Source organism: Poecilia reticulata, linkage group LG19 (genome assembly GCF_000633615.1).
Source record: "Poecilia reticulata strain Guanapo linkage group LG19, Guppy_female_1.0+MT, whole genome shotgun sequence".
Taxonomy (NCBI): Eukaryota; Metazoa; Chordata; class Actinopteri; order Cyprinodontiformes; family Poeciliidae; genus Poecilia; species Poecilia reticulata.
This window is the reverse complement of record NC_024349.1, coordinates 6,953,869-6,977,794: the sequence shown is the minus strand read 5'-3', so window position 1 is coordinate 6,977,794 and position 23,926 is coordinate 6,953,869. Positions and strand designations below refer to the sequence as shown.

Sequence of the window (23,926 nt, the reverse complement as noted above, 5' to 3'; positions counted from 1 at the left end):
GACTGCCAGCTCATTGTGTGATGTACCTATGCTATTAGAGAACGTGTCGCTAAAATCTGAATGTATTGTGATGACACTCAGGTTTGAAGCTTTTCACTTGTATCTGCAATTATACACAGAGGCTAGAAATCAGAAATGATGGGCTCATTTAAGCAGCTTACTAGCACTGTACACATTAAAATACTTGACATGCATAACACAGGGGAACAGCAATACGATAATGGCACAGGTTTTACCCCGTATGTAGCGTTATTATAGATGACACTTAAAGGAACGTCAGGAGACAAGTTGAGATTTTTAAAAACCAAAAGTTTCTAAAAGGACAACACAAGGGATTGCTAAAAAGGCAAATTCAAAAGAACTTCAGGAGGATTTATTCTCTTGACTCGATGTTTTTCAGTGCAGCAGGAGCTTCATAAAATAATGAGAAAATTCCCTGTCAGATGTTTGCAAACATAAAGAAAAAAGATCAAATTCATTTGTGACGTTGCAAGTAAGTCATGAGAGCTAATACACATGGCAACCAAAAGCAGAGCTTTTCTTAATGATCAGAAATGAGAAAGTCCTTGAAACCTTCTTGTCTTTTCATTGTTCACCAGGAAAAAAACTAAAAATGGAACATTTTTCTAAAGAACTATAAACGTGAGAGAAATAAGTACATAGAAAATCCCAGAAAAAGCTAAGCTTTCTATTTACTTCAGTCAACAAGCAGACTGCGGATTAGCTTCAAACATCCCACAGTCCAAGGGGAAACTGAAGTGGTCGGCTCACAGAAAAGGCAACTGCATGGGGCTGTTAGAAGATTGAGCGCCGTATCTTAAATAAATACAATTACTTTACCCCTTTGATGCTGCCTATCTTCGTTTCCCTTTCTGCCTTGGTTTTCAAAAAGGGACTCGTGTTGCTTTAAAGTATAGAGAATGATACGGCGCATGCCCTTCCCCCACTTGTTGCTTTGCACTGTCAATCACGGAGCTAGAAGAAGGCTAGTCTTATACTTAGAAAGAAACCAGTAAAGGGGTAAAAGTTAAAGGAGCGTGTTCCATCATTCTTTTTGAATTGTGCATATAGACTTGTTTCAGAGTCAGAATATTTAAGTATGTTGAGGTTATGAAACATTCAAAAGCATGTGAAAATGAATTTTAAAACACCCATTTGGGTCAAGCCCACTAAAACTGGAAGGCTTGGCTATATATGAATGGAAATATAGGGTATGTACTGGTGCTGTCTGAAAATCTCTCGCAAAAATCATAGGATGGACTGGCAAAAAAATGTCAGCTGATTGACAGTAGAAAAAAAATTAAGAAAATTGTTTCCATTACTGTATTTTCTGTATGTTTGTGATCTAATCACTGGCTGATATCCTTCTGTATGGCTTAAATTGTTGCATCTTTTCTTCTTTTGTGACTGAGCCAAAGGAATGAGTGTGTTGTCTGATTTAATATTGGTAGTTTAACTCTCATTACATGTGCAGCCTTGGCTTGAAATCACTTTCTGGGGTCAAACAAGAAACTTGTCACATCGCTTGGAATCAAATTTTGATAAGTACAGAACTATAGAGTCATTAAACCAAAACATGAGTTGAAATTGTTGAGAAAAGTGACAAAGAAAAATATTTAACATTTCCGGTAAGTGGCTGGCTCATACTAGTGAACATAAGGGAAACAGTGCTGGTCAGAAGGGGAGCAAAAATGACAGCATCTGCTTAAATTCTGACAGAATTTTGATGATCTCAAATACATTTTTTGTCCCAGCTGTCGTCTGCCTTTTGGGTAAATTACAGGCAGTCGTAGCTTACCAGGGAGAGCTTTTAAATCCCTCCATAGAGTGCCTGTTTGTAAGGTCTTTGAGCTACTCTGACATTTTTCCTAGCTTATTTCACCTCACTAAACAAACATAACTTTACCTTATGAACTTAAAATCAAGCTGAAGACTTTGTCATCATTATTTTCTAAAGTACTGTCATCCCTACTGTGTTTCTTTACTTATGTTTGTGGATATAAGTGAAGCTAAAAGCCTTGACACATTCAAAAGGCAAAGTAAAAAAAAAGCCCTTTAAGGTAACCTTGTTAAAACAATTGCCAGCATGACACAACAATACTTTGGCTTATAACCATTTTGGTAATACTATAATACAAAAATTTTTTTGGTATTTTTGCTCAAAATGATCAAACCATGTCTCATTCCTATGTCTYGGTCCCACATCCAAATTTAAGCAGAGAAAAATGTTCTTTTGACAGAGTCGTGTAAATGCAGACTGCAGTCAGTAAAAGGAAATCTCACTCTTGCCTAAATTGGGGAGCAAACTGTCACGTTGATTAAACAGTCAGACGAAGATCCTGTAAAATGAAACCTTTTAAGCTTCTTCCATCTTGTGAGATTATGTCTAAGAGGCATCCTTCGTTTTAAAGGCAAAAATATTTTGCAGTTCATAAACCTTGTTAAAAGATGACAAAGCAGCACAGAATTTCGAGCTTCCTGCATGCAGAATATGCTGAAAACAGACCCACGCAGCAGCAGCAGCAGTGAATCAGACGGGGATCAGAATCAATCCACTGATCCTCTTTCCCCCCCATAGGCTCATCCTCCTTTGGAGACTTTAAGATCCTGCACGATATATGACTAAGAAGGAGCGCCACCGCAGCCCCTGCTAAACCCGCAGGGGGAGGGAGGACGCTCGAGTCGGTGCCTGCACGACTCCAGATAACGCTTCACCTTTGTGCCAGAGCCATTTTTCATAATGAGAAATGAGTTACTCTTTATTTTTTTTAAACCTCCTTCCTACATTTACTTACAGATAATACATTTCATGACTTGTACATACATTTGATGTCATTTTACACATTCAAAGACAGAACTCTAGCGTCGTAATGACAATTCTTAGGATAAGTACAAAGAAGCATACAGTGCATTTTTTTTCTTTTTTCACATCTCTCAAAACATTCAAAGAAAAAAAAAAGCAGGGAAGACTTTTATCCCTGTTAGACGGAACTGGAGCATTCTTATAAAATGTTTGCACCAAAGTCAGCGTTGTAAATTCAGGGTGGAATCATCACAGCTCTCGGGCTCCAGCAAATATGACAGCTCTTCACTTCACCTGGGGCAGCAAACAAGGAGTTTCCAAGTAGACACAAAGCTGCGCTGATGGGATTAAATGCCCCTGATTGATGCCTCTTTGATTAGAGGAGATGATGTTGCGTAAGAGGACGCCAAGAGCCGCTGCTCGCTTTTTACCTCGTGGAACAGGAGGTGTGCTGACGTTGCACTGTGACCTCGGGCGCCTGACCAGGTCGGCTGGTTTACAAAGAAACGTATTGATTTACACAAAGTTGGTCAGGGAGGGAAGTGGAAAACTTTGCCCCCAACAGTCACACAATCAATGGACCGATAGTTTGGGTCTTTACAAGCGTAGGCCGTTTCCACATGGATACGATAAAGCTCCTGTGTAAGACGGGTATTTAAAGTCCAAAGCTGTGTGGATCTCAAACACTGGCTGGCAATCAAATCCTGTTAAAGCTTCTTAAAGGAGAAGCAGAACTGTTGATCTGTTTGACTCTTGAAGGAGCAGGGGTTGTGCTTGCAGCTTTGCATGCTTCTCTCATAATCAGGTTCGTACGATTCAAAAGCTATATCTATGTAGCAAAGTGATAGGATGAGAATAGATGAGCTTCAGCATGGAATAAGTTTGAAATAAAACAATTAGTTTACAAGTGATCTTAAAGTTCTCAAAGACATACAGTGACTTGGAGAAGAATTCACACCCATCACACTTTGTCACATTACAGCCAAAGACTTGCTTTCATACCCCTAAATAAAATCCAGTTTGATCAAATGCCTCCAGAAGTCACTTAAGTAGTAAAAATGATCTGTGTACAAGTTATTTATAGGCCTCCTGTAACTCTGGAGGAGTTATGAGCTGAGGTTTATGTGAGAGATTCCATCGAAAGGCCAACACCACTGTGATACACGGTGGTGGGAGCAGCATGCCGTGGGGTTTTCTGTAGCAGGGACAGCAAAGCTGGTCGGAGTTGACTGGAAGACGGCGGAAGCTAAACACTCATCAATCCGGGGAGAAAACCGACTGACGGCTGCAAAACACGAGACCCTTGAAGGGGTTCGCCTTCCAGTAGACAGATTAATGTTTGCAGATGTTCTCCGTCCAGTCGTACCGACGTCGAGCTGTGTTGCAAATAAGACTGGAAGCCTAAAGTTGGTATAGAGACAAAGCCCAAAATACCTGCATCCTGCACACTCTGAATTTTACTCATATTATAGTTCTTCCTTTTTACAATCAAGCACCGCTTTGTGTTGGTTTCTGTCTTAAAATCCCCATTAAACACATTTGTGTTTTTGGCTTTAAAGTGACAAAAAAAAGAAGCTAAAAGTGAACCAGAGGTGTGAATATTTTTGCAAGACAAACTGTACGCTTTGCATTACAACAACACAGCTCCTCATCATTTCAGGAACAGCCTCTATCAAAGCTCATCTCAAGTTGAAGACAGTTGATGTACAAAATGCCCATAATCTAGAAAAAATAAATAAATAAATAAAATGTATAGATGAGTAGCATATTAAAACGAGTATACGTTCAGATGACTCATTAGTCCCTTTACAGGAAAGACGCTGTCTTTCCTAATTGTTTTGGCGCCGTTGCTCCCTGCGCCTATCGCCTTTACAGCATGAACAGAGACGTCAGATGCTCTTTATGTGCTGAAGGGAATATATTTATATTTCTTTATAAGCGCCTTTTAACGTTTCCCCATCACTACATTTGAAAAGTCTTTATCCTCCCAGTTGGCCCTCACTCTCACATTGGTTTGGCTGCTAAAACAGCAGCAGCCATGTGCATTGTGCAGCTTAAAGTATGATTATACATTGTGCTTATGATTGCCAAAGGGACACTGAATGCTACTGCTTTGGCATAGCTCAACAATGACCTATTTAACTGCCTACATTAAAAGATTTGAATCTCAGCGCGGGGAGCAGCTACATTTATCGCAACGTGATTTCAAGCATGCCAAAAAAAAACAAAAAACAACAAATCTTACATAGAATTACATAGTGAGTTTGCATGTTTTGCTCAAAACAAAGGGAGGAAGAAGTTTCACGCATTCCTTCTCGATAAGACCTTCTCTGTGCAGAGTCCCAATGTTACTTCCGGTTCCTGTTCTTCCTCCCTCCTTGGAGACCAGTTCATGCAATCCATATCGGTGCTAACTAGTCTGGACCAGTTGGAAACGACTGGAGAAAAACCGGGGTGCCGCATCCGCTAGAGGGACCAGAGAGAAACTAGCTCATGTAGCGGAGGACGAACTCCAAAAACTGATGGTTTTGAGGATGACTTTAAGACTAGAGACGTGCATATCAGTCCTAATCAGTCCATTTGAGTCCAGATCCATGAACCGGAGAAGCCTAACAGACGGTGCAGGTCTTCGACTTCCCTCCCTCACCACCACCAGCTAAAAGAATGAAAAAAAACAAAAACCAGATTAAAAATGTTGTACTTCTTGGTCTCAAATTACTACAATGCAACCCTTGTTTAACTTTGATACCTTTCTTGGCTTCCTCCTCTTCCAGCTTCTTCTTTTCATCTTCAATGGCCTTCATCTTTGCATTGTACACCTCAGCCAGCTCGTTCCAGTGTGCCCTGTTGTTGTTCAGACCGTCGAACATGGGTTGGATCTCTTTGTGGAACCTGGAGAACTCCTGGGCAAACACAAAGAGCAACAGGCGAGGGTTATTCTCGTCTCGGGGCCCTCTTTAGAGAGCATCTTCAAAGGCCAAATGCAGCGATCAGGTGCAAGTGTTGCGGCGTGGGTCCACGGGGACAGCGGGCCCCACGCTGCGCGGAGTGCTCATCACAATATCAGGCTGGGCTGAAAAGGAGCTCGCTATTGTGTCCCACAAGTTCACAGCCTGCAGCTTTTCACGCCGTCTCGGATAGATGAAAGCTTAAAAACATCTCTCTAAAGCTAATAATAGCCCTGAATGAGAAATTATTGAACTCACTGGCTACCTTCAGTCATATAGAACATTTTGATTGATAGGTGGTTTACAGCGTCTTAAAAAATAATAACACGAATTATTTCACAGCCGCAGACCGTGTTGCATTTTATCGGGACTGTAAGTAAAAGGAGAAGTTTCAAAAGTTTTTATCTAGACACCTGATTTAATACCGTAAGTAGTCGTTTTGATACCTGAAATGTTACGTTACGTTTCTCAGGTTTATATTTGTAGAAATTTTAAATACTATAGTTTTCATTCTACTTTACAGTTATCACCTTGCGTCTGGTTGTAATTTGAAAAAATGTCAGAAGGTATTACGTACCTCTGAATGTGAAATTATTGAACTCAATGCCAGCTGTTTTTATCATGTAGAAAGGTTTTGTAAGACTCCTTGAGCTACATGTATGTTGCAAGTACTTACTGTGATTATTAGAGAATGTTTAAACTCACGAATCAGACACCAACTTTCAAAAACTGCTGACATAAATTGCAAAATACCTGCAGGGTAAATCTTAAAGCCTTATCACTCTATGAGTGGATTTAGATTCAAGCAAACACACTCTCTGCCGCAAATCAATTTTCTTTTGAGTCGTAACATCTATCTGTATAGTTTCATCTTTCTGCGGTGTGTCTTAAGAGAAGCGGAGAATCAGTGGAGTATGAGAAACGGCTTACCTTGTACACAAATGAGCACACAAAGTCGATGAAACCACATTGCATCTTGGGTAGCTGTTCTGCACAGTTTCTGTCCATCATGGGCTAAGAGAAGAAGGGAGAAGGAAAGAAAGAGACAAAGAAGTTTTCATGTGAGAAAAACAAAAACAAATGAGCGCTATAAAAGTAATGGAAAGGGAAGCCTGGAAGGCACTCGAGTTATGCTGAACTTACAATTGGCTGCTGGTCCAAAACGGATCTTTCCAAATCGCCCTGTTCCCAGAATTCAGCTGCAACCATCAGAGCCACCTGCAAAGACAGCGACGCTCAGAAGGAGCAACGGCTTGACAGGGCGAAATGAAAAGGACTGCATGTGAAACGAACACATCTGACTCTAAAAAGCAGCCTTTTCAGGGCCATTTTCAGCCTCCCTCCATCAATTAAATAAGCAGTTTACTCCTGACCCTCCAACTCAAATAGCCTAAAAAAATAAAATAAAAAACCGGCATGATAGCAGAAAAAAAAGCTAATTATTATTTGCTAGCAAACTTCACTTCAAGGCTCACCTTGCTCTGCACCTCCCAGGGTTTGGTGATGGCTGACAAGTCACAGCCTGTCATCATCATGGCCCTGGAGGTGAGAAACAGACAGTCAGTCAAGGCAAGGCGACATCCTGGCTGTGATGAATATGATTTTTAGCGGCCTGCTGTGTCAGGAGGCTTTTAACGGTTGGAACAGGCAGAAGATTTTTTTTTGTTTGCTGCCATAAAAAAAAAAATGTTGCGTACATGATAATTTCCTTCCTGATGGGGTTGTTAGAAATGTAGGCGATGGCCTCCTTCTCATCTCCCATTGGTTCTGTGGCATTCACAATGTTTTGGAACATGGTTCTCTTCCTGCAAGCAGACAAACAGAGGACATTAAAAATATATATATGAATATACCGTATGAGGCATCCTTCCCTATACAATGTTGAAGCGTGATTATGTATCTTAATTCTAGCAAAAACAATAAGTACAAAACAACTGATAATAAAATACATATGGAAACAATGAGCAGCAAAGTAAAAGTAGTTATTTGATTATCTAAGCAATTGAAAATAACTACAGAATTAAATAAAATGTAGTTTTTTTGCGGAAAGAAAGAAAGAAAGAAAGGAAGAAAGAAAGAAAGGAAGAAAGAAAGAAAGAAAGGAAGAAAGAAAGAAAGAAAGAAAGAAAGAAAGAAAGAAAGAAAGAAAGAAAGAAAGAAAGAAAGAAAGAAAGAAAGAAAGAAAGAAAGAAAGAAAGNGAAAGAAAGAAAGAAAGAAAGAAAGAAAGAAAGAAAGAAAGAAAGAAAGAAAGAAAGAAAGAAAGAAAGAAAGAAAGAAAGAAAGAAAGAAAGAAGTGGCCATAAACGCCATAATATTGCATGAATAAAAGCAATTCTGATATTTAAAACAAAGTACTTTTGTACTTTGGTAAATAAAAGAGTGAACCTACTTGAAGTAAAGGGCCAGATCAGTGGCAATAATGCAAACATCAAACAAGTGCTGCACGGTCTCAAACTGACGCTTCTGCAGGTTGCAGAAGATGTTCAAACTCTGCAATGGATGACAAAGCAAAAGATGGTGGTCAGTCAAAGTTTATGATGACACCAAGAACAATTTTAGTCAGTATTTTTAATTTGAATCCATGCATTCACCTCCTCTCCCATGAGCGTCTTGCTATATTCCAAATGGTGTCTCTCCATAATGGAGGAGCCGTGAAGTTTGGCCAGAGGAGATGCACTCCTATGAATTAGAAAGAAAAAAAAAAACAGCTGTCATGAGAAAACTGTGCAACTTTGGTCACAATAACAAAAGGTTTTTCATTAACTTGCTTTGTCTGGTAGAGGTTATTAGTTCCTCTGTGGTCGATATCGTGGCAGAAAGCCGCAGCCACCATGGCGAAGGCATCTAGATCCGAGTAGTACTTCCTCAGCTTCCCTGTCTGCAAATGAGAAATATGTGTGAGTGTGGATCAGAAACAGAGCCTCAGGAATGCGAAGAGATTTATAGCGAAATACAAACGGCATCACCTGTAGTAGGCAGAACATGGTGTGGCCTACATTGAAGCCGTGCCTCCAGTTGTGGTATGTAATGGCACGGTAACCCTTTCTCACAGTGTACATCCACTTGGTCAGAGTCTGAGGAAACAAACGAGGTTCATTACTGCATGAGGCTAATGAGCGCCATCCAAGGTTCAAATTTACTTTAGAGTCCAAACAAAGAAAGTCGAAATTCTCCTAGAAGGTAGATCGTCTCCTGCTTTAGTTTCTTTCTTTTTTCTTTTTCTTTTTTAAAGGTTTACAGTAAAGTAGGCATGGGTCAAACTTTTAAAGCTGTGGCTTAGATACCGCTAATGTTTTTCGTCATACTGTTTTACAGCTCAAAGTAGAGCAGCTCCATGAAATCAGAGTTTGGACGACATCAAACAATTTATATGAAAACATAATATGGTGACAACCACCCTCTTCAGATGAGGAGTTATTACTGAGGAAAGAAACCTCAAAGTTGCCAAATATCATTATCAGTGGGGTGTTTAAAAGGGAAATCAGAGACACAGAGATCTATAAACTGCTTTCTGCAGCATTTCGTGACATTTCTGTGGTTYATTCCGGCTGCCAAAGAGCAAGAGAGAGCAAGCAGATGATGGGAAGGCTGTGTGGAGTACAGCAAAGTAGCTTTGTTTAATCCTTTTGAGATTTCTACCTCTGTCTGGTATAGATTATCCTGGATTCTGAAATGTTGGCAGCCTTTTAGAAATCTCAGAGTTGAGGTAAGGATTTACGCTCTTGAGGAAGCACAAACAGAGGCTGCTGTTTTAGTGCTGACCCCGCAACCCACACTAAAGTTTAATACAAAAAAAACAGACAAATAAGTAAACTTAGCAATCACTCTGTCAAATATCTTATTTGTGTTTTTATGTCTTCTGTTTTTCTACATTTTTTTAAAGTTTATTTTCAGCACTACTGGTCTTCATGTGATAGTAATCTGACACGAAGGAGGCAGAGAGAAGGAAAGTCATGCAGCAACGGAACTAAAGAAGTGAAACCCATCACTCTGATTAAAGTAACACGTTACAATGTTAGCTGCCGAGGTATTAGCAACATCTCTCTTAAACATATAAGCGAAGGGTGGTTACCGCAGCAGATAGCCCAACTAACAAGCCAGCTCATAGTATCTTGTTATACTTGATAAACCACCATTGAGCTTAGTTATGTATATCTCTACTGTAACAACTGCCTTGTTGTTTTGTTTTGGGATTTTTTTTTTTTTGGTATAATAAAATCTTTACACAAGGAAACACCAACGATGATTTATCTTATAGAGATCTCAACAAATAAAGGACATAATCAAAACGTGTCAGACGTGTTGGGAAAAGTAACGAGACCTTTTCACACAGCCATGGTTCAGAATTTCCCTTCAGAAACTGAATCCCTTCTCTGAAAAGCAGCTCTAAGCACCTTGTTAGAGCTGCTTCGTCGTGAAAAGAAAAAAGAATAAAATAAAATAAGTGTCAGACTGGGTGACTCACTTCTGCGGGAACTTTAAACTTTTCGACAACCCCAAGCTCAAAGAACATGCGGATGCCGGCTTTAATGAGGCCGTGCTCCGTGACGGGGAAGTCGCTGAAGCCGAAGTTGTACAGATTCTCTCCGTCCACGTTGTCGGCAGGCGGGCAGTTTGCCCTCTGAACGGAAACACACAGAACCGATACGTCATTAGAGAAAGTCGGATTTGATTTGGATGGAAATACAAAAAAACTTCCTTGGTATTAATTAAAGAAGTTATATTTTTATACACTGTATAAAGCAAGCAATTATTTATTTTTTTCCCGTTTCTCTTACTTCTTTTAATGTTGAGGATTTAATGCATTGAATCATCACTGCAATAATCTCTTGACTTTTAAAGCCAAGAGATTATTGTATTGACTTCACCAAATTGTTTGAATTCATCTGAATCTCAGTGAATTTAACCTTCTTACAACTAAAGAAAATAATAATGACATCAGTAAAAATCTTATTATTGTAGGATTTAACAAATAGAAAACAGCAAATATGAATCTGATTAAAGCCAGACAACGAGAAAGAAAAAAAAATGGTAATTTGTCTATAAACGTCTGGTTTCCACTGTAACATGTTGTGATAAAATGACACATACCAGTAATTTGTACATCTCCTTCTGGTCACAGTCTTCAGGGTCAGCATCAAACTTCTCCTTGGTGTTCTGGTTATAAAAAACATTTCACATGACATTTATCAACATGCCGTGTCGATTAACAGACCTTTAAAGCACAGTTCTCTCCTTGCTCACTTGATGAAAATGCTCAAAGCCATGTTTAAGCCCTGGTGTTTTTATGTTAGTTGCCAGGCGGACGTATAATAATCCTGACCTTTTTATAGTCCTTTAAAGCTTCTGATGCAAAATTGTTTTTTTTTTCAAAACGCTATTCTCTGAGCTTTCCTATAAATTACTGCGGCAACTGCTAAATGTCAAAGAAAACCACGTTGATACAGACCAGAATGGACTGCATCTCATCCGAGGTGCATTTGGTTTGGTACATGAGCATCTCCTGGGCAATGTCTTTCCTCCACTCCATGCGGTTCAGCCTGTCGTAGGTGTCACAGTTCAACACCGACCACCCCAGGAACTGTGTCAGGGCCTAGTTCAAGCACAACGAGAGAGCAACGAGAAAAGGATAAGGACGGCGTTCAAACGAGAAGAGAAAACTGAAGGCGAACGCAGAACCCTTACCTCGGTGATCTGCTCGTCATACTCGTCAAACGGTTTGCCGTCCTTCCTGTTGAAGAAGGTGGCGACGCCCACAATCTCCTCCTTCTTGTTGACGATGGGCAGCGACAGGACGTTCTTGATGACGAAGCCCGACTCGTCCACTGCCTCTTTCTGTAAAGCGCACAGATTGCAGTAAAACCGAGACTTTTGTCCTCTTTACCAGAAATCTGCGAGAGACTTCTGCGAAATAGACAAAAGAGCGAAGCATCCTTTGTTCGGTTTGGCCTTGCGTACCTGGAAAGTGAAGTAGTCATCTGCAGCAACGTTCATCATGTTGCAAATCTGTAGGCAACAAGATGGAAACACTTATTATAGCCGATTCCTTTATGCATGTACGTCGTGAAAAAGTTAGTATCTATGTTTGTCATTCGAAAATTCAAAGACCTACATAGATATTCAGTTCTTTCAAAAGAAATGTTCAGCTACTGATGGCTTTTCTTTTTTTTTTTTTCTTAATCAACAACAAAAAAAAAAGATATCAACAGAAATGTGATTCCAAACTGACATCCTATCACTTAATGCTGCTAATCGCAGCTTGTAAACATGTTCAAATACAATACAAATGTTCAAAGGTTGTCTTACTTTGTCACACTTTATCACACAAATGTATAGTTTGCTTATTAGGAATCTTCACACCATTGGAAGGGAAATCATTAATATACAATTATAAATATATTTCAAAAACTAAGAAAAAAAAACAATATTTTGAATAGCTTTTTTACAGCTAAATGTCACAATCGGTTCTTAAGTGTAGCATGTCAAGTTTTCTTTGCTTGTTTTGATTAAACTGACTTACAAAGCCGTTCTCTGCCACGTAGGTTGGCAGTCCGCTGACCAGAGCCCAGTGATCTGCAGGTGGACCTCTGGAAAAACAAAAGAAACCTGTTAAAACCACCAAACTTTCATATTTTAAGCTTAGAAAATGGAAGTGTGACAAACAAGGCGAAACAAGAATCCACGACAATTTTGCAAAAACAGATAACGGAGAAGAGGAGAAGGAATTATGTCACTTTAGAAAATTAAATATTCAAAGCATTATGGGAATTTAGTGTATTTGTTGGATGCGGCTGCTCACGGTATGACTTTAATTTCTTCTTTGGCTTCAAGGAGGTAGTCAATGATCTTATAAAAGTTGATTTCCTGCAAGAAAAGAGGAAAAACCTTTAGAAATTAGCCATCATTTTTAAGCAAAACAACTACACAGTTTAACTGTTTTATTTTAAAAAAAACAGGGAAAAGGGAATTTATCACCCTGCCGTCCGGTGTTTTTGGTCCTTTATAGGGTTCCACGTCTCCTAGCTTCACAGGCCACTCGTCGTAAAATTCCTGCAGAAGGAAACGCAGAAAAAGACAGTAGATGATCCAGCAAATCAATCAAATAAATGATAAAGAAGCGGTGTTTTCTGCACCAACCTTTTCTTTAGTCATGTCCAACAGCCCCACTGAGTAACGCTCAGACTGCAGATAGGTCCTCACGGTGTAGAGAGCTTTGTGGAACTGCCTCTCAATGTCTGTCAACTCTTCAAACACTTTGCTGGCAGACCAGAGCAGCACCTGGAGCCGAAAATATCCCCCAAAATATGCTGTTCATGCGATTTTTAACACCATAGAAGCTGCATTCCAGGCAGATCTAGTAAACTTATTCATGTTTCCATGAAGGATGTTGCAGGAGTTGTTTACCTGACTCCTCCTGGACTCTACGTTGAACATGTAGGCTGTGTAATACTGCAGACAAATGACTTGAGCAAAAGTCATGTACTTATGGAAAAGCTGTGGACCAAAACAGATGACAGATATTTAAACACAGATAAAGATTTAAGACACTTGGAATAAAAAAAATACCTCAGCCAAGCAAATACTGATCTATAAAACACTTTGTAGTTCTTGGCAGGGTGATAAAATCTGATACTTGCGAATAATGCAAGGTAAAGTGGTGCAGCATGTTTTTCTAAAATGCTACCAATCTATATATTTTAAACCAATCAACGTATTCTAAAGGAAATAACTTAACAATAATTCAGCTGAGAATTCACCAGAACTGGTCAAGCAAACAACATTGTTCCCATCTGAGCCATTTATTCTGGCTGAGATGTTTTTTGTTTTTTCTCATGGCTTTAGACATACAGGTGAAATATTCTAATCCAGCCTGCAGAAAGAAAAAAGCTTTTTTTTTTCTCCGACTGAATGCTTAAAAGCACCCACACCAAACCTGTCTGGTCTGATCGGCTTCTTCCAGCAGCACAATGACAGGAATTTTTGTGCCACATAATCACACAAGTAATTTTTATTCACTTTAACATTCTTCTGAACTTGAATACAGTTTTTAACTATCAGCCAGACCCCAATAATGGGAATGAAATGCATGTTGCAGAAAGAGAAGGATGTATTGTACGGTTTAAAATTCATGAGCATCTAGAATTCAAAGCACTCGGGGTCAGAAGGATCTGCAGCAGCATTCCACCTTTCTCAGCCAGGATAAGCATGGATGTAATGGTCTTACCTTCTCATCCTCTGGCGTGAACGCATCAGCTCCTATTTTGTTAAGCACCATGATGACTCCAAGGCAGTCTTTGTCAGCCATCATGGGGTAGGACATTATGCATTTCGTCTTGTATCCAGTTTGTTTGTCCACAAAGTCGCAGAACTTTGAATTCTGGATTTAGGGGGGCAGAGGGTAAGGGAAAAGCTTGGAATTATATTCAGACGCATTGAAGATTGAAAATCTATTTCCAAGCATCATCAACAGTTACACTTTCAGTTTTTTTTTTTCCTTTTGTGCAGTTCCAAACCTACCAAATTTACGATAATAATCTAATAATCTACTAAATTTATGATAATAATCTAATAATCTAGAAGAATAATATTATCTGTAACCAAGAAAGAAGAAATCTGGTGAATGAAACATTTTTAACCACATAAATCCGACAATGAATTTGCTGCTTTTTAGCAATAAAAATCCACAGAAAAAAATAAATCTTGTAGGAAAATATAATAGCATTGATTACAATGTTTTAAAATGTATTTATGACAAAATTGAGTCAAAAGATGAAACTACCTACTACGCTTGTTTATGCATATTTCTTCCAAACTGCAAATTTCTAACCTTTGTCTTGTGGTCTGTCAAATCCTATATACTATATTAAAACAATAAAATAAACAAACAGATTAAAGTAATTTGTATTTATAAGTCCATGTTAAGATTTCCTAAACAGGGCAATAGAAATGATTTGAATAAGTTGATAAATCATAAAATAAATAAGTCAATTTATATAGAAAATAAAAATTGTAGATAAAGTAATAATAAAATAAAACTAACAGAAAGAATAATAAAGAAAAAAAAGCTAAAGAATTGGAGGTGACATTCATTTGTAATAATTACTTAAGAGAAAATTAAGCAACAATTTAAATACAAAGTTTATTTGCAGCCCAAGGATTTTGCTAGATATCTTGATTTTTCATGCTTAAGTGATAGTTCAGCATTTAAAATTACATTTATTATGAAACAGAATACTTGTACATTTTGGTTAATATATTGTTTTCAAAGTATGTTTGTAAGACCAACCGCATAAATTGTCCCCTTTTTCTAGTTATTATTATTGATTTATTTATTTTTTAGCTTTTGTTGAAATACTGCCCTGTAAATACAAGAACCAGACCAAACTTAGAGAAATAACCTAGATTTTATCATTTATTTTCTGCTACTTGCTTAATAAATAACATAATATATATATTTTAAGGCTTTTTAAACAATACACATTCTGCATTTAGGTCATTTCTTACATTTTGGCTAACTATTACTATATTATGCCCCAAAAGTTTGGGACTGGGAATGCAAAATTCTGGATGTTTAAAAGCAGGTGCTGTGTGGTTGGTAGGTGACGGGCCCAACTGGTGGTGGGGGCCCAGATCAGGTTTGACTTAGTTTGATTTGGGCCACGTACAATCTTGGACCAGCTCTGGACTTGGCTTCAGTTTACTGCATAATTCTTTAACTGACTTTCAAAGCGAGATCCCAGGAATCTTCTTATGTAAGCGAGGCTAAAATTATCTATAGACAGGCTGGAAAAAAACATACGGAGAATGTAAACAAATGTGACTCAGGCTTAGCTACTTAGAGTACATTCAGTTTTTTGGGAAAGATTAAAAGATAATAGCAATTACTTTTTTTCTCAAATCAACACTTCTTTATGTGTGGGAGTCTGTATAAGCACTCCCACACATATAGTGTCTGTATCTGTATCTGGTGATTTTCTATGCAAGTACAAATAGTTGTTCTTATTAAGGGATAGATTAGGTCATCACCTGAACAACCAGCTCCATTTTTAACAGAGGTGTCGACCTCTACTCCTGCAGAAACATTTTTGGCTTCATAAAAGTTCAAAATGCATGTTTTTTTTTTGTGCTTATGATAAATACATGATTGTAAAAGCATAATGCATTAGTTATATAATTATTATGTAATCATTATAAATGTGGTTTTATGAATACAAGGTTCAAGAAAAGAAAGACGCTTAAAACTAACTAAGTTAGTTTTATTATTATTTTTTTGTCTTTTTTTTTTAATTGCGCAAAAATTGCACTAAACATTTTCAAAGTCTGACAGAAATTAGAAATCTCCTTTGGTATTATTTACATTTTCTTTCTTTTTTTAATGCCATGAAACAGTTAAATAATTGCAACTGTGAATATTTTGTCTAAATCTTCATGCATTCTGAGAGCTTTCCAAAGTTAACTCCTCGCCCCGTCTCACCTTGGTAATGTCCGCAACGTTTTGGGGCTTCTTGGAGGTGGCTGTGTGGCCCACTATCCCCATGTCAGTGGGGATCACGATCTCACTCTGCGGGTTCACCAGGTTGGCCTCGTACTTGGAGGTCGGGGTCACGTCGAAGAGGCAGGTTGCGAGCTCGGGGATTCCGTTTCTGGAGCGGCAGATGTAGTAGCTGACCCTGTCGGCCTGCAAGATGAGAGCGGTTCTCTGCAGCACCTTGTGGAGGTTCTTCTCGATGACCGTCTGCTTCTGGAGCTCCTGGAGCAGCTCGAAGATGATGGCGGCCTCCTGCACCGAGTTAACATCCTTAAACGAGGCCGTGTCCTTGATGTTGAGGGGCTCGGAGAATGCGGCGCTCAGGGCCTCGGCACKCAACTTCTTATCAAAGTACTCTTTGGCGAACTGCGGGTTGTTCTCCAAGTATTTCTCCACGCTGTCCTTATCTGCCATTTTTTTGGTACTTGATGTGTCCTCTTTGTTTGATCACTCTCTCTCTCTCTCTCTTTTTTTTTTTTTTTACCAAAGCATCACTTGAAAAGAAACGGTGAAAGCTGAGACACAAGCCGCGTTCTTGCTGTTTGAGTGGGTCTAACAGCGTCCCTTTGAACGGACGTGCATCCTCCTCCGTGGACGCATCCCGTATCCGCCCGCAGACAGTACAGGGGAGAGTGCAGCTTAGAGGCTGAAAGGATCAAATTCGCCACTAATTAACGTGACGTCAGGACATTAAAACCCCTGCTTTAAGCATCCTTAACCTGCAAATCCCAACGCTGATCATTTCACGTGGGCCAATCCTACCAAGCCCATGAGGGAGAGTGAGATGTTGGCAGGTAAGATGCCTGAGCTGAACACCTGAGCTACAACCGGGCAGATTGTTATCAACACCACTCTGACATGTTGAGAAAAGATAGACGGAGTGAGCAGAGAAGAAACATGCTGCAGACATGGGATTTAGGTTAGAATTCAAGTCCATGTTAAGGGTAAAATGTTATTGTCCAACAAACGGCTTTCTCCTCGAGGAAGCTTAAGCATCCCGTTATAGCAGAGGGGATTACAGGCCAGGAGGTCCCCCACACCTTTTTACCTTTTACTATGAAGAAGACACCAATCCATAAAACCTTTTCATGGTTTGCCGTGTTGCAACTGCACATTATGATTGATTTTATGGGGATTTAATGAAAGACCAAACAGAAAGCAGTGCTTAAATATGAAATGGGAGGGAAGCAAAACAGGATTATGATTAAATTTTTTGCGCAAATAATGTGGAAAAAAATTTGTTAATGCTTCTTAAAGAATGTTAGAAAACAAATAGGCTAAGAAACACAAAAATAAAGTTTGTTTATAAAGCTACATTCCGGACTTTGAAAAACTCATGAAGCATTGTTCAAATGGAAAGAGTTTAACACAATACATCAATAACTAACCAGTCACCAAATCTGACAGGCTGGGCAAATAGAGCATTAAACACAAAAATCCAATGTTCGTTTTTTTTAAAGGAAAACTGTTAGTCGTATACTCCAACAATCTGGACTTAACAGAAAAGTGAGAAGAAGAGTTACAGCAGAAATAGTTTTGACCAAAGAGTATGTGCCATAATGTCCTAGTCCAAGTCCAGACATAAACTGAATTGAGAATCTCTGGCAAAAAGTAAACACTGATGTATCAAATCTGAGCTCGACCTATTCAGAAAGTACTGACTTAGAGGATTCAAACAAATGTAAAAAAAAATCAAATAAAATAAAATCTAAAGTCGCGCAGTTGGTAGAGCTGTTGCCTTGCAGCAAGAAGGTTCTGGGTTCCCAGCCCCGGTCTTTCTACATGGAGTTTGCATGTTCTCCCTGTGCATGCGTGGGTTTTCTCCAGATACTCTGGTTTCCTCCCACAGTCCAAAAACATGACTGTCAGGTTAATTGGCCTCTCCAAATTGCCCCTAGGTGTGAGTGTGTGTGCGTGGTTGTGTGTCCTGTGTGTCTCTGTGTTGCCCTGCGACAGACTGGCGACCTGTCCAGGGTGACCCCGCCTCTCGCCCGGAACGTTAGCTGGGGATGGGCACCAGCAACCCTCCCGACCCCACTGAGGGACAAGGGTGTAAGAAAATGGATGGATGGATGGATGGATGCATTTTCTTACACCCAGTCTGTCGCAGGGCAACACAGAGACACAACACAGAGACACACAACCATGCACACACACACTCACACCTAGGGGCAATTTGGAGAGGCCAATTAACCTGACAGTCATGTTTTTGGACTGTGGGAGGAAACCGGAGTACCCGGAGAAAACCCACGCATGCACAGGGAGAACATACAAATAAATAATTTTAAAATCACTTTGTCCTGTGTTAAAGATATAATTTTGAAGCTCAAAAAAATAACCAGTGTCCCTTAAAATATAAAATGAAATCTCACAACAACATAACAGATTTTTAGTTGTGAGTAAATTGGAAAAATGATAGGCTTTAATGTAACCTCCATCTAGTAAATAAGTAAATAATTACACGTCAAATAGCACTAGAATGCAGCCTTACTTATTAAGTTATAACCATTCAGTTTCCTGACTTAGTCAGAGTCAGAGCAGATTGTTTAAACAACCTGAGCAATCAAGAGCCAGGAGCTTTACTAGCCTCACATAACCCCTCCTTGGAGCCAATCCTCCATTAGCTCCTGCTAATGTTCTGTCCTTGTTTTGCTACAGTGGAGCAAGTATCTAAATAGGGTCCTGTCCGCAGCACCAATCGCCACAACGGCAGGCCAGATAATGCTCTCATTGTGAAAGCAGTCTACTCTAGTGCTAATGAAATCATCATGGAGGTATCAGTCCAGCCAATTTGCAGAGATGTGGGATTCAGAGAGCGAGGCCGTAAACGAAGATGGCTGATCGCTATTAGCTGAGCTCACTGTTGGTTTAGCTGCTGGAATTTGGCGAGAAAATAAGTTTTTTAATCGATGTTGCTGTGAGGATTAAGACAATCTTATCAAGGGGGAAATGTGAAAGGTGTCACTGTGTGGGCATTGTGGAAACAAGTGAAGGCTGTCTCACAATGACGAAAAACTGGTTAAGTGTGGGAAAAACAGAGAAAAAGACCTTTGATACACACATCACGGCTGTATATAGAAATATCTATATATATACATATATATATATGTATATATATCTGCTTTTTTCATCTTACTTAAAACCAAAGACCGATTCCGTGCAGTATTAAGATCATTTTAGTTATCTGATCATTTATCTATAATTAAATAAAATATCTCCACACAGATTCACTTTTTAAGCTAAAATCTAAAATTGAATTGCACCACTGCTGTATTGCAGTCATCAGTTTGTACTGTTTTTTTTTCTTCCAAATCTCTTTTTTAAACAAATACATAACTCAACTTTTATGTCATACATTTAAATTCTGAAGTTCTTATGATGTTAAAGTAATCGAATGATCTGTTTAACATTTGGCGAAAAACATTTTGATGATCCCCATGACTTTGGGGGAAAATAATCTTTGGACTCAGGAGAAAAGAATTGGAACTTTATGAAAGGTGTCTGCTTTCCTCCTTCAGGACCTGGAAAAGTTCCCACAGCAGATGGAATCATGAGTTCTGCTCTCCGGCAGGAAATCCTGAAGGAGGATGTCGAAATGTCATTTTGAAACCTTTGACTCTAGTGCATTTGGTTATGCAGCAGGCAAATGATTCAAAACACATTCATATTCAATAAACCTCACTAATGTTACTTAATTAAAACAAATCTGCAAATAAAAAAAAAGAAAGCCTTCACAGCGAAATAAAGACTTCTCTTTAGTTCTTGCAAACACCGGATAGCTTGAGTTGTTTGTAACGGTGGTACAACCTGTAATTAGGCTTAAGGGAAATTATTTTTAATCTATTATTATTAATCTGTTTGACTGTCACATAAAAAAATTAAGCAAAAGCTAAAGTAATCGATTTATGGGGCAAATTATTTATTTTTTTACAGTACAGTTTATTGTAGTTTTACTGTAATCTTTAAATCTATCTGTAACAGATAAACTTTAAGTTTTAGATGGTTTCAGACTATCCTAGCCATCTAAATCTATGGTTACTAAAAGTCTAGTTCATTTATTTTTCTGTCTGTTTTTTTTCCATGTATTTGTTGTCTTTTATTCCTGGCTTTAACAATGTTTTCCTTTTTTTTTTACTGAGCTTGTATCTTTGGCCCAGCTTCCAGTATTTGTTTGTATCTTTCTTCTCCTCCCCTCAATAGTGAAAGCAGATGGTCGACCTTCCTGCTTCTTTTTTGTTTTTCCAAAGAGCTGCCCTCTGACCTCTCAGAGTAACTCTGCGTTTTTCTGAACAAGGGTATCTTTTGTGGAACTGTTTTTTCCCCCTTTGTAAATAAAGTCATGTTGAATGTGAATGAACTGAATTAAACTGGATCAAGTTGAGTTGCATAAAATTTGACTTGATCTGATATTATCAACTGAGTTCTACATGGTTTGAAAAAGACACAAAGTTGTATTTTCTTTAAGAAAAAAAAAAGATTACATGGATAAAACTGAACTGAATCGAAGAAATCTTTCTTGAAATTATACTTTACGCTTTGAAATCATTTTTAGCAATCAAATTTAGGTAATTGTGCTCTGTTAGGTTACTTGTCAACACAAATATATGGCTTTTATCTTGACAGTTCAGTGCATTAAGACATATAAGCAGGGTTAAGATGACTTGCTGATGTTCAAACCCAGCATCAGAACAGAACAGGAAATATGGAGACTTTAAACATAGCTATTTCAGAAGCTGCAGAGCTTCTAAGATTTTCATGCACAACCATCTCCCAGGTTTGCAAAAGCTGGTTTGAAAGCAACATTTTTCTGTGGGCAGAAATTGCCTTTTCCGATGTCACACAATAGAAAAGGATGTGCACACCGGTTCAAGATGGTGGAAAGGGGGACACTCAATCAGGTACAAAGAATGCTATCTCTGAACGCACAAGCTGTTGAACCTCGAAGCAGATGGGCTACAGTCATTCCTGTTAGCCAAGGGAAGAAAACCAAGGTTAGAGTTCATACACACTCTCCAAAATTAGCCAACTGATGGGATAAACTGATCAGATTAGTTATTTATTTCAGCTGAAACATTTATGTTGTGAATTTTGATCTGTTCCGGCTTGATTCAACAGCAGAGGCTGCTGGCAGTGTAATGGTGTGAGGGATATTTGTGCGGCATTTAAGTACCAACGAGGTATTTAAATGCCGCAGCTTCCTCACTGGCTACTTCCACTAGGATAATGGAAATTGTTTATCAAGCCAGCTGAGCATGGTAAATTCGTACATGACCAGTACAATAAGCTCTTTTGGAGAAACGGCTAACATGCTAAAGTAGACTTTAGTTACGCAGCACAAGGCCCGTTTACCAACTGCTAAGTTTTCACTTTAGCAGATAACTGCTCCTGCTCTTGCCAAAGCTTTAAAGTTCAGCTGGAAATGGTTCAATAAGCCATGAGGTGTTTTATTGAATCCCAAACTTTATAGGGGTCTTGAGTTACTCATATCTTACACCCCATTAAAAACAAGAACTTGACTCTTGTTGCCAAAAAAAACTCCTCAAAATGTGAAACGTAAACACACAAGCTTGGCAGGGAAATGCATCTCAGTCCTTTGCCAGTTTTCAGGATTGTGAAATGCTGCGCCTGCCCCTGGTCAGATTCCAGCTGCTAATATTTATGTGTAGGAGAGCGAGTGCTGTTTTCCCTCCTTTTATCCTGGCCTGAGCTCTGGTTATGTAAGCTACAGATGTTTGGCTCCGCTGTGCCTCTTTTAGGCCTCAGAGGTGTGGTTATGTGAACTCTGCAAAATAACAGCCTCGGTTTATAACAGGTCTGCCAGCGAGGACACGCTGAAAAACAAACGTGGATCGGAGAGAGGAGACCGTAATTGTACTGTGGTATTCACGCCGCTTGGCTGCTTTTCTTTTCCAGATTTTGTCATGTAGAATGCTCGTGATAGATCCACGCAACATAGAGTGTCTTTGGAGGTGGAATAAAAGCATGATTTCAAAAATCTTTTGAACAAGATAAAGCTTGGAAGCCACATTTGACCCTCTGATTCCATAGTTTGTAAAATCCCCTCTTTCTACAATTTAAGCTTTGGGTCTCTTGCTTTGTTCATCTCTTGGTTTGTTATAAATGTGATGTTTTCCCCCCTTTAATTTAACAATCTTGTGATTCCTGTATGCAGAACAAATTTGTGTATTGAATGACTGATCCACCACCAACACCTGAGCTATGGATCTCTGCAGCTCCTCCAGAGTTACAGTAGGAACGTAAGAGACCTTTCTGATTAACCTTCTCCTACATCTAAGAGTGTTTCAGGTGTGTTGCCACGTTTGATGGTGTTTCTTGCTGTGTCATACTTTGTCTATTTTAATTTTGGGATGACAGATTTTATATTGTTTGATAACTTGACTGTTAGACGTCCTAGATGATGCGACAATTACTAGTTATGCTGGATTTTATTTTGGGTTATCATCTATTTTGACCCTCAAATCCATTTGTAGAGGGGAACATATCCTGAGCATATGAGATGACATGGAAGCAGAGTGGACTCCGGCCTTGTTTCATACAAACAGAGGGCCTGGAGATAAAGCAGCAGCTGATGTAATTATGCTGATGAGGCACTCATCAACTTAGGAAAGTTTCTTTGACAAATATAAACAAAATGCTTACAAGTGTGTGTTTCACTCAGATTTCTGGATTTTCTGAGAATTTACAACAGCGGATAAACATCCCTAACTTGATCCGTGGCGATGCTCTATGTACAAGCCCTCCCAAAGGTTTATAAACTTACCAAATGTTTCGGATGTGCTCTCCCATTTTGTACTTTAGACCAAGACTAAAAACTTCTCAGAGGATAAAGGAGAAAATTGTTCATAAAGTGGGTGGGGGGGACGCAGGAGCAGTCAACCAAATGTGCAGAACACGCAAATCAATTGGACCAGTACAAGGAGTTATGCAAATGTTTGTCCAATGCGGCGCTGCTGACTGACTCTGTGGGGAGAGCAGGGGTGGTGCAGGACCCCAGGATGTTATTATGCAATAGCAGGCAGCTGTATATAAAGTCAGGAGGACGTTGAAGAGTGGACTTTATTTGAGACAGCCACTTCTTTTCGCACCAAGGTACGCACTGAGCGAAGGACCATCTTTTTTGCTTACAAATTTTAATTTTCACAAACTGATTCTTTGGAGATATTTTTGAATAATTTCACCACAATATGCTGAACTTAATCAGAGAACTTCAGGGAAAAATAACTAATATTTCTCCTGTTCTTTTCCAAACTTTCTGCATCTAACTTCTTACCGTCCCCCTCCCCTTCCTCTGAGGTAGCATGCTGAGGTTCGTTGTGGCTCTTTGCCTCCTGGCGCTGTCCTGGGCGCAGGATTGCAAGGTGGAGAACATCCAGGTCATGCAGGACTTTGACAAAACCAGGGTGAGTTGTGAGTAACATATAATTAGCATTCATAAAGTAACATTTATCCCATAAGGTTTAACTAAAACTATTTTTCCCAATAGTATGCAGGGACCTGGTATGCTGTAGGAAAGAAGGACCCTGAGGGTTTGTTCTTACTCGACAACGTTGTGGCCCAGTTTAACATCGAAGACGACGGCTCAATGACCGCTACCGCAAAGGGCAGAGTCATCATCCTGAAGTAGG

The 23,926-nt window shown here is 39.2% G+C and overlaps 2 protein-coding genes across 2 annotated transcripts in view; one reads left to right on the top strand and one right to left on the bottom strand.

Annotated features, from left to right (window-relative positions):
* Positions 1 to 2,741: 2,741 nt before the first annotated feature.
* pde6c (phosphodiesterase 6C, cGMP-specific, cone, alpha prime) lies at positions 2,742 to 16,911 on the bottom strand. The gene is made up of 22 exons (XM_008436701.2): positions 16,227 to 16,911; positions 13,977 to 14,129; positions 13,157 to 13,246; positions 12,890 to 13,030; positions 12,728 to 12,802; positions 12,552 to 12,616; positions 12,273 to 12,339; positions 11,711 to 11,758; positions 11,438 to 11,587; positions 11,202 to 11,345; positions 10,844 to 10,909; positions 10,218 to 10,373; positions 8,719 to 8,826; positions 8,521 to 8,630; positions 8,344 to 8,431; positions 8,142 to 8,242; positions 7,449 to 7,556; positions 7,227 to 7,290; positions 6,895 to 6,969; positions 6,682 to 6,765; positions 5,553 to 5,706; positions 2,742 to 5,459 (listed from the first exon to the last, which is right to left on the bottom strand). Exons 1-22 carry the CDS (start codon positions 16,692 to 16,694, stop codon positions 5,413 to 5,415), a joined length of 2,562 nt encoding a protein of 853 aa, XP_008434923.1. The 5' UTR covers positions 16,695 to 16,911; the 3' UTR covers positions 2,742 to 5,412.
* Positions 16,912 to 23,285: 6,374 nt separating this feature from the next.
* rbp4 (retinol binding protein 4, plasma) overlaps positions 23,286 to 23,926 on the top strand; it is a 2,157-nt gene continuing 1,516 nt past the window's right edge. Inside the window, exons 1-3 of the mRNA XM_008436700.1 lie at positions 23,286 to 23,390; positions 23,599 to 23,701; positions 23,785 to 23,921. Of these exons, the coding sequence (XP_008434922.1) occupies positions 23,600 to 23,701; positions 23,785 to 23,921 (239 nt within the window). The 5' untranslated portion in view covers positions 23,286 to 23,390; position 23,599. The remainder of the gene's footprint in view (positions 23,391 to 23,598; positions 23,702 to 23,784; positions 23,922 to 23,926) is intronic.